This window comes from Eutrigla gurnardus, assembly GCF_963514095.1.
Source record: "Eutrigla gurnardus genome assembly, chromosome: 21".
NCBI classification, from domain to species: Eukaryota; Metazoa; Chordata; class Actinopteri; order Perciformes; family Triglidae; genus Eutrigla; species Eutrigla gurnardus.
Window position 1 is genome coordinate 16,976,742 of NC_139932.1, and position 13,454 is coordinate 16,990,195.

The 13,454-nt window shown below is 45.3% G+C and overlaps 1 protein-coding gene across 4 annotated transcripts in view; it reads left to right on the forward strand.

The window, feature by feature from the left end:
- Window positions 1–13,454, forward strand: part of phf21b (PHD finger protein 21B) — a 35,454-nt gene that overhangs the window by 13,607 nt on the left and 8,393 nt on the right. For all 4 annotated transcript variants that reach the window (XM_084039137.1, XM_084039138.1, XM_084039139.1 and 1 more), the window contains exon 3: window positions 5,908–5,952. In XM_084039137.1, coding sequence (XP_083895263.1) covers window positions 5,908–5,952 — 45 coding nt within the window. The remainder of the gene's footprint in view (window positions 1–5,907; window positions 5,953–13,454) is intronic.

The following is a 13,454-nucleotide window of genomic DNA, read 5'->3' on the forward strand; positions in this document are numbered from 1 at the left end:
ATCACGCGTGAACGTGCGCGTGGACGCGTGACCATTATAAGTCAATGAGGAAACTACATTACACGTCAGGCGCTGTGTGCTGCACAGGCGTCAAAGCACGCGGGTGTGACGCGTTCAGTTGATAGTTGCGCAAGTAATATGAAACGATTCTGACGCCATAGTGTGTGTGTGTGTGTGTGTGTGTGTGTGTGTGTGTGTGTGTGTGTGTGTGTGAATGGAAGCTAAGTGTGTGTGTGTGTGTGTGTGAATGGAAGCTGAGTGTGTGTGTGTGTGTGTGTGAATGGAAGCTGAGTGTGTGTGTGTGTGTGTGTGTGTGTGTGTGTGAATGGAAGCTGAGTGTGTGTGTGTGTGTGTGTGTGTGTGTGTGTGTGTGTGTGTGTGTGTGTGTGTGTGTGTGAATGGAAGCTGAGTGTGTGTGTGTGTGAATGGAAGCTGAGTGTGTGTGTGTGAATGGAAGCTAAGAGGGTGTGTGTGTGTGTGTGTGTGTGTGTGAATGGAAGCTGAGTGTGTGTGTGTGTGTGTGAATGGAACCTGTGTGTGTGTGTGTGTGAATGGAAGCTGAGTGTGTGTGTGTGTGTGTGTGTGTGTGAATGGAACCTGTGTGTGTGTGTGTGTGTGTGTGTGTGTGTGTGTGTGTGTGTGTGTGTGTGTGTGTGTGTGTGTGTGTGTGTGTGTGTGTGTGTGTGTGTGTGTGTGTGTGGAGAGGGGGCCGTGCTTGTGCTGCCAGTCAGCCGCTAACAAAGAGCGCCGCATAATAAATGGGTCTTTCATTTGTTTTTCTTCGACAAGGTCGCCGTGAGTGATGGGGGGGGGGGGGGGGGGGGTTTAAAGCCTCCACTCAACGTGTTTGTAGAAACTGTAAAAACCTACAAGGTAACCCTGTGTGAAGTTACCGCTCAGATTTTTGTTTGGCTGCACCTGAATGCATCACAACTGAAGGACGGAGGGAAAGGAGATGCTTTGTTGTCTCCATGGCAACAGGTAGGTGAGACTTATGGGAGCTGTAGTATTGAGACTTAAGAAGCAGGATTTAGCAGAAATGTGTTTTTTAAAAGTTTCCAGAGTTCGTTTGGGTCACGTGATTTAAAAAAAGAGAGATCTCCTCTTGTTCATCCTGTTTAACGTGAAACGTGACACCTCAGAACTCAGACAGGAAGTGACCCGAAGTCTTCAGACGCCGTCCAGCTGCTAATGGAGTCCAAAAACCCAGGCATGACTCAGCACTCTTTGACTTCCTGTTCCCTCCCCTCCATGTTTGTAGGACGTCACGGTGACATCACAACCTGCCTGTCAAGATGTGAACAGAATAATCAGGGGACGGTGCTGGAAATCCTTGAAAACACTTGAATTTTCGTTTGGTGTTTTCAAGGTCTTGGATTTAGACTAAAGGTCTTGAAATGTGTGTTGTATGTGATGACATCTATGATAGAACAGAGAAAGATCTCCATATCTGAGGGACTGAAAACAGCAGTTTCTGACATTTCTTTATGAAAAATGACTTTTGATGATGAACAGATGATGAAAATAGTTGGTGATTATATTTCTGTGGATCTGTTAGTGGAATTAGTTTTCCTTTCATTTGTGGTCCTTCTGTAAAAAGCTGTCTCCAAACATCATGTTGGTTGTTTAGAGGACAATAACATCTCATTTAATGTGATGAACAAGTGACATAATAAGTAGACTGAATACTGACCATTGGATTGGTACAAATATGGAGTTTACCACAGCTGGAAGGGGCTGGAAAAGCATGGAAATGCACCTGGAAATTCCTAGAAAGTGCTTGAATTTGACTTTGGAAAAGGTGGAGGAACCCTGGATATTAATTGTTATAATTTCTAATTGCAGTAAACTTGACCTCACGTTGATTTAGCCCGTTAGAAGCATCAGTGCGGTGTCCTGATGATGTCATCATGACAGGTTACGGAGCCTGAAGAAGGGAGGCAGGCGCCATGTTTGTACTGCTCTCCAGGTGTGTTTAAGTGTAGAACAGCACTCATGTGCTGCAGAGGTCACTCTGTTTTCCTCCGTGACTCCGTATCAGAGATGTAGCGGTGTGACCAGATGGCGGTGGCGAGGCGGCGTCGCTGCCCGGCTAAGAGGAAACACGATGTGGGTCAGAGGGCAGAGGGCATCGTGTTTCCTCGTAGCCGGGCAGCGACGCCAGCTGCTGTGTTAGCACGCGGACGGAAACATGAACGGGCTCCGAGACCAGGAGGGCTGCAGGGAGCTTCAGCTGCTGATTCAGCTAATGCTAATGATGCTGATGCTAATGATGCTAAAGCTAAAGCTGTGGCTAATGTTAATTCTGCTGATAATGCTACTGCCACTAATGCTGTTAATGCTAATGCTGCTGCTAATGCTACTGCTGCTACTGCTGCAGCTAATGCTACTGCTTCTAATGCTACTGCTGCTGCTGCAGCTACTGCTACTAATGCTAATGCTGCTAATGCTGCTGCAGAAGAAGAATCTCTGCGGTGATGAGTGGTTTTAAAGGCGACATCCAGCTCCCTCCTGTAAACGTATTCAAATTAATTTTCCATTATTGCCGCGGCTTATCGGCGGCCGCAGAGACGTAAACAAAGACGTGGACAAACGCTGAAAAGCAATTAAAAGTAAATGGGGGTTTGGACAGAAGTCGCCCGGAGAAAGAGATAAAGGCGGGAACCGTACGGAGGCCGTTCGCTGCTTCATTTGTTTATTTTGGTCACAAATGTTGGTTCTGCTGCCGTGGACTTTTTATTTATTTGTTTTTGGGCGCCGTTGCACTAAACGGCTAAATTAACCCAATTATTTGGAGCGAGCTGAAGTGGTGCTGTTGCCTTCAGGCGCTGTTATTTCTGAGGACTGTATATCTGTGTGTGTGTGTGTGTGTGTGTGTGCGCGACGGTCAGCTGGATCGCAGCCTGCAGGACGAGTGATTACTGCGCCGCTTTGCTTAATGAAAAATAATGACTTGCTCGCCACAGACGTGGTTTTTTATTTATTTATTTTATTGGTTCAAACTTGTCACGTCAAAAGGAAAGAGCCTTGGCACAGTTTGTTCTACTCTTCAGTGGAAAGAGGCAACAATGGTGCTTTTAAATCAAGGCTGGTTTCCGTAGCAACATGCCAAATATATAACCGCATATAAATACAGACGGCAGTGGGACTGCAGGCCTGATGTCTCTCTGATGGTATTCACAGCTCTGATGCCGCCGCCATCACTTTTATCACCTTTATTTGTCTCTTGTATCAGCTCGGTAAACATTCATCACTCCCGTTTACACAGCGACAGTAAACGTTACACGGAGAACAAGCTGTTTTAATTTCTTTTCATGAAGTTGTGGGACAGAAACAGAAAATCAAGGCAGGTCTGAGCTCCCAAAGCTCCCAAAACACTGGAGCCTGGAATGAAATGATAATGAAGTGAAGGACTCTTTTCTGAGATGAAGAAGCCCCTAAATAAAAATGATAATTAAAATGTTTGAATTAAAATATTTGAAGTGATGTGAGTCCTGGTCACGTTGATGATGTAACCGATCTGTGTCCGGCATCCGTCTCACATGTGCAGCAGCAGGCACCGAAGATAATTGAATTTACCTGCATCTAATGAAAAGCCAGTTTGTGGTGTGATGTCATGAGGACGGAGCGAGGGAGCTCCCGTTAGCATCGCTAACTACGAGCTACCGCCGTGTTTGGAGCCACCAATCCATAAAAATGTTCCACATTTTTGCACATTCGAAATAAAGAGGCTCAATGATTGAGCCTTGGGGAACTCCATGCACCGTTTTATAAATGCCTAATCGCTTGTAATATCTGACTAAAAGCTTTATAAATGTTTACGTCATTGACAAATAGCTTGTCTGTAAAGTATCAGCAAGTTATTTATTAACCTTAATAAATAAATAAATCGGCGTCTATGAATGGGGGTGTATTAGAAACTGAGTCCAGATCCAGAAGCAGCTGCTCTCCAGAGAACTCATCTTGGTCAAAAATCAACTCTGCTGGAAAGAAATGTGTTTTTCTTTAAAAATCGATGGAACAGCTGGCGAACGGAGCTTCCAAGAGCTCCTTTTAATTAACATGTAGCAACAGTAACCACGGGCGTCGCCACGGCGATCCAGCACTCATCTTCACCGCCGCTAAGTGGCTGTTTCTCCTCACACCGGGACCAGGACTCCTTCTCCTCACACTGGGACCAGGACTCCTCCTCACACTGGGACCAGGATTTCTCCTCACACTCGGACCAGGACTTCTCCTCACACTGGGACCAGGACTCCTCCTCAAACTGGGACCAGGACTCCTCCTCACACCGGGACCAGGACTCCTCCTCAAACTGGGACCAGGACTCCTCCTCACACCGGGACCAGGACTCCTTCTCCTCACACTGGGACCAGGACTCCTCCTCACACTGGGACCAGGACTCCTCCTCCTCACACGGAGACCAGGACTCCTCCTCACACTGGGACCAGGACTTCTCATCACACCAGAACCAGGACTCCTTCTCCTCACACTGGGACCAGGACTCCTCCTCACACTGGGACCAGGACTCCTTCTCACACTGGGACCAGGACTCCTCCTCACACCAGGACCAGGACTCCTCCTCACACTGGGACCAGGACTCCTCCTCACACTGGGACCAAGACTCCTTCTCCTCACACCGGGACCAGGACTCCTCCTCAGGCCAGGACTCCTCCTCTGGGCCTCCTCCTCTTCCTCCTCCCTGGGATTGGCTCCCTGCGTTGTGTCCTAAATTGAATCCATAAACGAACATAAAACTGTTGACCGTCTGGAAAGAATATTTTCCCTCTCGGGCCAAAACTATAAAACATTTAGAACAGAAATATGTAGTTGCGTCCGTTCACACCGTATTCATGATCCCCAGAGGAAGATTCCGGATTAACTGTCCTAGCACCACAATGAACAGACATTTCTGCTCACAAAATAAATGACTACATTTATCAAACAGATTGGGTGAAATGAAATTGAACACATTCATGGTCCCCAGATGGCTCTTTCTATGTTGGACACTAGACATTATATACCATACTTCCATGAAACCACAATGTGGTTGTCATGGAAGTGTATTCGTGCTCCTGAGGGGATGAACCTCGTCCCCGTGCCTTTTTAAACATGTCTAAGCTGCTGTGTCGTCGTGTTGGAACTCAGCCTTTTTATGTGGCTGCGACCTTCAAACGTGTTCGAAGACCCGTTTCCAGCCGCCTGGCGAGCCTGGACTACTCGGACCTGGACCCCCTCGGACCTGGACCCCCTCGGACCAGGACCCCCTCGGACCTGGACTCCCTCGACGGAGGAGTTGTTAGGAGGAGGGCGGCAGCGGAGGCAGCTGGCTTGTTTTCCCACAAGGCTCGGCGGCTCTGAGAGATGAAGCTCGTCAGAGTTAGCCAAACAGCGCTAGCGCCCCCCCCTCAGAAAGCCTCGCCATCCAAACGCCAACAAGGAAGCAGAAGCCGGCTGTGTTTGTGTGCGTTGTGAACAGATGCTCTGGCTGTAAACACAAACGCCATTTGTTCTCATTTAGCTGCGTTCAGTGGCCGTGGGAGATTATGGAACGAGAGGAAACATCATCCAGTCAGAGCGAGCTGATGATCTCCAACGTTTATATTCCTCCTTCCATCCTGAGATATATCGTAAATGTTACATTATCCGAACCTTTTTTATCTCGTGGAAGTAAAACTTGATGATGAACGCTGTGGATGTGGTTGTGTTGACGGCGGTTGCCATGGGATACTCAGGGTGTTGACAGGTTGCTGGAGCGTGATTTGGTGGTTGCTCTGTGGGAAGAGAAGTTTCCTCAGGTCTTGTAACGATGACTCAGACCGAACGGTGTTTCCTGTCAGATTTCATAGTAAAATGTCTTCACGTTTCGTTTGTGGAGATGCTGACGTGTTTCTTTCTCTCTTCCAGAATCAGACGTTGTGTAAAGGCCTCAATGAACTTCAGAACGGACAGGTGAGGACAACCTACAGGGTTTCCCTTCTTTCCTACAGGGGCTCATAGTCAACATGTCTAACTGCTCTGGGGCCTTTATTTTGAAAAGCATTCTTCCTGCCTGAAATAAGTATTATCAGTAGTAAACGTTTTTGTAAATGTCCCCGCCGTGGGATGAATAAAGGATCTTCTGTCATTCCTCTTGTGTTAAGTTATCAATAGTAAAAGTATTATCAGATGCATGTAGTATAAAATGGAAATATAATGTAGTATAATTCCTCAAATGTTACTTTATTGCTAATAAAGTAAAAACGGATCAAAAACATTTTGGTGAAACTGAACAGATTGACTTCCTGTTGTCTTATAGAGAAATAATAAATAGTAATACATGCGTTGTAAAAGCCTTGTTGGGTTTCTCGGTGGTCCTGGTCCTGGTCTTCATGTGGAGCAGCGTGTCTCTAAACCACCACCTGCTGCCAGCAGATTAAATATCGACTCGTCCTATTGACCTGCAGATGTAATTTGATGTGATTGCAGAAGAGCCATAATGGTGCAGAAGAAGAAGTGTGAGGAGGGGGGGGTCGGCCACTTGTTAAGGCAGTGTAATTGTCTGGATGGAGAATCATTGAGTCTGAGAGGAGACTAGTTTATGCATGTGTGTGTGTGTGTGTGTGTGTGTGTGTGTGTGTGTGTGTGTGTGTGTGTGTGTGTGTGTGTGTGTGTGTGTGTGTGTGTGTGTGTGTGTGTGTGTGTGTGTGTGTGTGTGTGTGAGAGAGAGTGAGACTCGGTCTGGTCTGGAGACAGGAAGTGACTTGTTGGACGGCGGCCTCTCTCTGTGTAGTTTTCTCTCTTTGTTGTTGTGACTTTGTATATTTTAAGTTGTATATTTGTAGTGGATCGTTGGAGTGGATCGTTGGAGTGAATCTTTGTAGTGGATCTTATTTCTGGACCGAGCTGGTTTCTAGATGATCACCTGTTGGTTAGACAGATCCTGCTCAGACCCCCCTTTGTCCTCCTGGGTGAGGACAGGAAGTTCTCAGATATCCTGAGGAGACCAGATGTTCATGAATCTCTGCTGCTGGAAGGAAACCATCAAACCACCTTCAGACTCACAACTAATGACATTTCAAGTCTTTAGGATTTATTATTTCTGTTGGAAACACCAACATCATCATAGTTCAGTTGTCATTTATTATTTATTATGTTTATTTACCATCCATTAATCAGTCACATGACTTACAAAGCAGAGGAGCTGAGCAGCAGGATACAGCATCGCTGTGTGCGTTACAACATCGTACCTCCATCTCAGACACTAGAGGTAGAAGTAGTTCCTCTTTGATGTACGGTGTAGTAGAAGTATTTGATGTGTACTTGTACTTCCTGGTTGTTCTCACTGCTGCAGCAGGAAACATGCGACGGCAGCAGCGTCTGGTCTTTGCTCAGCAGATGTCTTTAATCCGGCTAATCCGATGTGTTAAACGCTTGTTTGCTCTGCAGTGAGCTCCGGGCGCCCACCCTGGCACTGGGAGCCTCCCACAGACCGGCTGGACTCCCCGGTCCCCCTCTGGTCCTGGTCTAGTCCCCGCCACGCTGCCAAGTGCACGCTGCATAATAAAGTGTCCATATGTGAGCTTTTTATAGCGGAGGAGGATGTGTGACGATTTTTAAAACCACCGTCACAGTAAACAGATGGATTTCAAAATAAAGCTTATGTTGGGAAGCAGGGAAACATAGTTTTCCTGCTGAATCCATATTTCTCCTCATTTGGCTGCAGCCTACACCAGTTTAAATATCTAATAATAATAATATGTCCCCTTGACTCTCAGATCGTTCCCTTAAACACCTTTTTATTCCCTCACTTTAGTAACTCACAGCCTCCCATGACTCAGCTGCTTCCTGGATTAATAATGTGTGCCCTCGATGACTAAATCATGGTCTGAGATGACTTTGCTTAGACCACGAGGAGATCCAGAACCTGAGCACACTTTTAATGAACTGGACTCGCACCAGTTCTCACCATCTGTTGTCTTTTTTTAAGAGTCAAGTTTGATCTGAGAGGGAGAACCGGCTGCTTTAATGTGACGGAATGAATTATGGTGTGGGAGCAGCCTCTCCCCCTGCAGGTCCCTTGTAGACCGGCTGCATCAGTTGGTGAGACCCGGGTTGAAGTGGTCTCATGGATCCGACCGCAAGCTTTTCAGCAGCCCTCGCCGTGACCTCGCCGTGACCTTGGGGTGACCTCAGCGTGGATTAAACACGATTTTTATTGGACAAATATGTCAACAAATACCTTGAATTCTTACTCTTAATGTACAAACACCACAACAGCATGGTGTTAATACATGTTTGTAAAAGTTACTCTGCAAACTTATAAAAGTGACAACGGTATTTGTGAGCACAGGAAGAACCACATGGGGGCGCTGTTCTGGTCTCAGATCAGCAGGAAGCTCTCAGCTCGGTCCGGAGACCCGGTTAGCACCGAGCTAGAGGACTTCAGACGCTGGAAATATCTGAGAGGAAGAGTATTGATGAGAAAACCGAGTTTCTCTCTCTGACCAGAAAGAAAGAAATCAAAGTGATGAGAGTATTGATCCATTAAAGAAGCTTCATCACTGATTCTCTGTTTGCTCCTTTTAATCACTCTCCTCTACTTTTCTCTCTCGTCTCTGGAAACAAAATGCTGCTGCGGTTGTTGTTAGTTGTCATGGTGACAGTACGCGTCAGGGGCTGTAAAGTGATGTCATAGCTCACCAGGAAGAGAGAAAATTAAGCTCTGGAGACGAAGCCCGGCTAGGCCGCTAGGTAGCTAGTCAGCTAGGTAGCTAGTCAGTCAGCTAGGTAGGTAGCTAGTCAGCTAGGTAACTAGGTAGCTAGTCAGTTAGGTAGCTAGTCAGCTAGGTAGCTAGTAGGCTAGGTAGCTAGTCAGTTAGGTAGCTAGTCAGCTAGGTAGCTAGTCAGTCAGCTAGGTAGGTAGCTAGTCAGCTAGGTAGCTAGTCAGTCAGCTAGGTAGGTAGCTAGTCAGCTAGGCCACTAGGTAGGTAGTCAGCTATGTAGGCAAGGCAAGGCAACTTTATTTGTATAGCACATTTCATACACAAGGCAGACTCAAAGTGCTTCACATCATAAAACAAAGTGAGAAGAAAAAAGAAAAAAAAATAGAAGAATTAAAAGAAAATAAGAAAAAAAAATAAAAATGCATTACAGAAAGAAAAGAGAATAAAAACATATTTGCAATAATTAAAAACAGTGCAGACATTAAAAGATTTAGCAGAAAGCTATGGTGAACATAAAAGTTTTCAGTCTAGTTTTAAAAGTGGTCAGAGTTGGGGCAAGTCTTACATCTTCAGGAAGTTTATTCCAGCCATTTGTTGCATAGTGACTAAATGATGCTCTCCCGTGATTGTTGTTTACTCTGGGAATCACTAACAGATTGGTCTCAGAAGATCTTAGTGGTCTAGAAGTCTTATGTAGTGGGAGCATATCAGTGATATACTTCGGTCCTAGACCATGTAGTGATTTATATGTGAGCAGGAGGATTTTGAAATCAATCCTCTGACATACAGGGAGCCAATGTAAGGATTTAAGAATTGGTGTAATGTGCTCACATTATTTGGTCTTTGTTAGAACTCTAGCAGCAGCGTTCTGAACAAGCTGTAGCTGCCTGACAGTTTTTTTTCGGAAGACCTGCAAGGAGACCATTACAGTAGTCTAGCCTACTAGTAATAAAGGCATGTACAAGTTTTTCTAGGTCTTGAGCTGACATGAGCCCTCTAAGTCTTGCTACATTTTTTAGGTGATAGTAGGCTGATTTTGTTACTGATTTAACGTGACTGTCGAAATGTAAATCAGAATCCATAATAACCCCAAGATTTCTGGCTTTGTTTGAGGTTTTCAGGGACAGAGAGTGAAGGTGTTGAATTACTTTAAACCTTTCTTTTTTAGCACCAAAAACAATTATCTCAGTTTTATCCTCATTTAGTTGTAGGAAGTTTTGGCACATCCAGTCTTTGACTTGCTCAATGCACTGGCACAGAAGATCTATGGGGCGATAGTCGTTTGGTGATAGTGCTACATAGATTTGGGTGTCATCGGCATAGCAATGGTGGTCAATGTTATTATTTTGCATGATTTGTCCTAGTGGGAGCATGTAGATGTTGAATAAAGTTGGCCCCAAGATTGAACCTTGGGGGACTCCACACGTTACATTGGTAGGTTCTGATACAAAGTCGCCAATGGAAACAAAATAGTTCCTATCTTGTAGATATGACTTGAACCAGTTTAAGACTGTGCCTGAGAGCCCCACCCAGTTTTCCAACCTGTCCAAGAGTATTGAGTGGTCGACAGTGTCAAATGCAGCACTGAGGTCTAATAGCATTAATATTGAAGTTTTGCCAGAATCCGTGTTAAGACGGATGTCATTTACAACTTTAATAAGGGCCGTCTCGGTGCTATGAAAAGGTCGAAATCCTGACTGGAAGTTGTTGTGGCAGCCAGTTGAAGCCAGGAAGTGATTTAGTTGTTGGAGGACAATTATTACCAATTATTATATTACCAATTATACCAATTATCAATTATTACCCTTCATTATTACTTATGAAGGGTAGATTTGAAATTGGTCTGTAGTTGTTGATAAAAGAGGCATCTAGGCTCCGCTTTTTTAGAAGAGGTTTAATGACTGCAGTTTTGAAGGCCTTTGGGAAATTGCCTGATTGAATGGAGTTATTAACTATTTGCAATACGTCTATTGATAGGCAGTCAAAAACATTCTTAAAAAAGTAAAAAGTAAATGTAGGTAGCTAGTCAGTCAGCTATGTAGGTAGCTAGTCAGCTAGGTAGCTAGGTAGCTAGTCAGTTAGGTAGCTAGTCAGCTAGGTAGCTAGTCAGTTAGGTAGCTAGTAGGCTAGTTAGCTAGATAGCTAGTCAGTTAGGTAGCTAGTCAGTTAGGTAGCTAGTCAGTTAGGTAGCTAGTAGGCTAGGTAGCTAGTCAGTTAGGTAGCTAGTCAGCTAGGTAGCTAGTAGGCTAGCTAGCTGGTCAGCGAGGTGTGGGTACAGAAGGTGGCGTTCTGATGGATGTTGTGTAAAAAGCTCAGACGGTTGATCCAGATGAAGACGTAGAGCCGGTAATAGTATCGTCCGTATGAACTGTGTGTTTGTAGTTTCCCCCCACGAAGCGAGTGGTTCGATCCGTCCAGTGTTTCCAGACCGACTCGGTGGAAATGTCAGTTTGGACACCGCGGCCTTTAATCACTCATCAGAGTGTTCGGGCTCCGGGTCGATACATCCATGGAGGAGTTTCCTGCTGCGATCACATTCCTCCGTCTCACATGAGCAGCAGCACACGCAGCGGATTTGCATTTAAATGGATTTATTGGCGTGTGTGGGAGCGGCGGGCGGAGTCACATGATCACACCGAAGGAAATCAGGAGTCGGGGTTCTAATTCCGCCGCCGCCTGATTGTGAGGCCACGGCATCTAGTTTCTCTTATTGTGTCTGTTGTTCGGCGGCGTGATTAACATTTGAATACGACCGTTATCTGTCGGAGCGAAGTGGAGAGGCTTCTTCATACGGAGGCTGGACAACGCTAATATGGATGCATTATTGCCTCTAATGAGTTTCCTCTGCTTTATATTAATACTCAAACTCTGTTGATGCTGTTTTAGTATCTGAAATGTAATTTTACCCCAAAAGCCCAAGCTGATATTCTAGCAGGATATTCAGTGTGAGGTAGATCAGATGTCCATTCTTACAGGGTTGGTACGGTGCTGGAAATCCTTGAAAACACTTGAGTTTTAGTGTGGTATTTCAAGGTGTGAAAAGTGCTTGAATGTGACTGGAGAAGGTGGAGGAACCCTGTTGAAATGATCATGAACATGAGTTCCAGGTCTCGGTCCTCCTGCTGGATCCAACACTGTGTTCTCTGCTGTTTGCTGGACCTCCACATGGGGGGTCGGCCTCGGTCTACCATGTCCCCCCTTTGCCAGACTGTGGGCTCTGGGCCAGACTCTGACCTGTGTCCCTGATGATAAGCTGTCTCACTGCCAGGGGGAGGGGGTCCGAGCTGGGAAGAGTCCAGTTACTCCAGATACTGAACCAGGAACCGGTCTGGGGCTCTGGTTCACTTCTGCTGCCGTCTCAAATATTTTCATTTGACTAACTTTCTTCAACTGAAACCATGAAAGTCGGACAACAAGGTCCCTTTAGCAGCAGGTCTGATTGATTGATTGATTGATTGGTCCCATTGGTCCCCAACAACACCACTGACCAGGACTCTTTTATTGGACAGAAGAAGAAGAACTCCATGTGTGACTTTAGAAGAACCCGTTCTATTTGATTCTCACAAAGACCTGCAGGGTTCTGACCCGGGTCTGGAACCAGCTGGAGGGGGTCCAGTGGAGTCTGTGTTGTGATGATCTGGTGTTTTGGCTCCTGTTGGCCTCCGTAGCTCCAGCTGAGATGAAGAGTTTACGTTTTTACTGACGAACCCCTGAACCCTGAACACGTCGTGAGAATACACTCATCAGTATTTGTTCTTGAGTCCTGGTCCAGGTGGCTCCTGAAGGGTCTGGGAGGACCCTGATACCTGCTGTTAACACGTCGGGTCCTTTCATTCAGGTCTCGGCTCTCCGGACTTTAATGGAGTGACCTTTAAGACGCTGAATGGCGAGCGGGGGCCCGGGGTCCTGATGCAGGCGGCGGCCGGCCCCCCGTGGACCACATTGATCCGCTGACACAAAGGCCCGCCAGGCTCTTTGTTGTTGGGGGGCTTCATAAATAACATGAATTCATGCCGAGTCAGCAGCTTGAAGATCTGACTTTAATAATACGATGATTTATTTTCCATATTCTAAAGTAAACACTGACGACGATATGTTCCTCCATTGTTGTTTGTTTTGAGCACCAGATTCATCCGCCGCTGAAAATAGTCCCGAACAAACTCCTCAGATTTAACTGAAGAAACTAATATTTGAGTTTTTAAACATTTCTGAGACACAAACAGGAAGTCGGACTTTGTTTTTATGGGATCTGTTAACAATAATACCATATAATTATGATAGTTTAACTCACCTGTAAACACCGTCTATTCTATTCATCATCCATTACCTCCAGTAATTCTTCCTTAAAATCCCTTTAAAACACTGGACTAACATTTGATCAGAAACATGGATCATCTTTAACGTGATTGTGCCTTTAAATACATAATAATAATATTTGTTGGTTGCAGCTTCTCGATTGTTCTGATATAAAACCTGACAGAAGAATCGTATTACAAAGACTTGTATTCTTATTTATTAATTTGCACACAAAGTAAATAACAGACGGGAAGAATATCAGAATAGGTTTGGATCAATATTCAGACTTCAGAAAGAACAAAGGATAAAAAGATGAAACAAGATTTCATTATTCATCCAGTCTCAGCTGTTCTAAATAAAAATATAGAAATGAGAATTTACATACAAGAGTGCTTTTAAATGCTTCTAAAAACGGATTCAGGATCATTTCAGCTGAATGACGTCATGTTAACC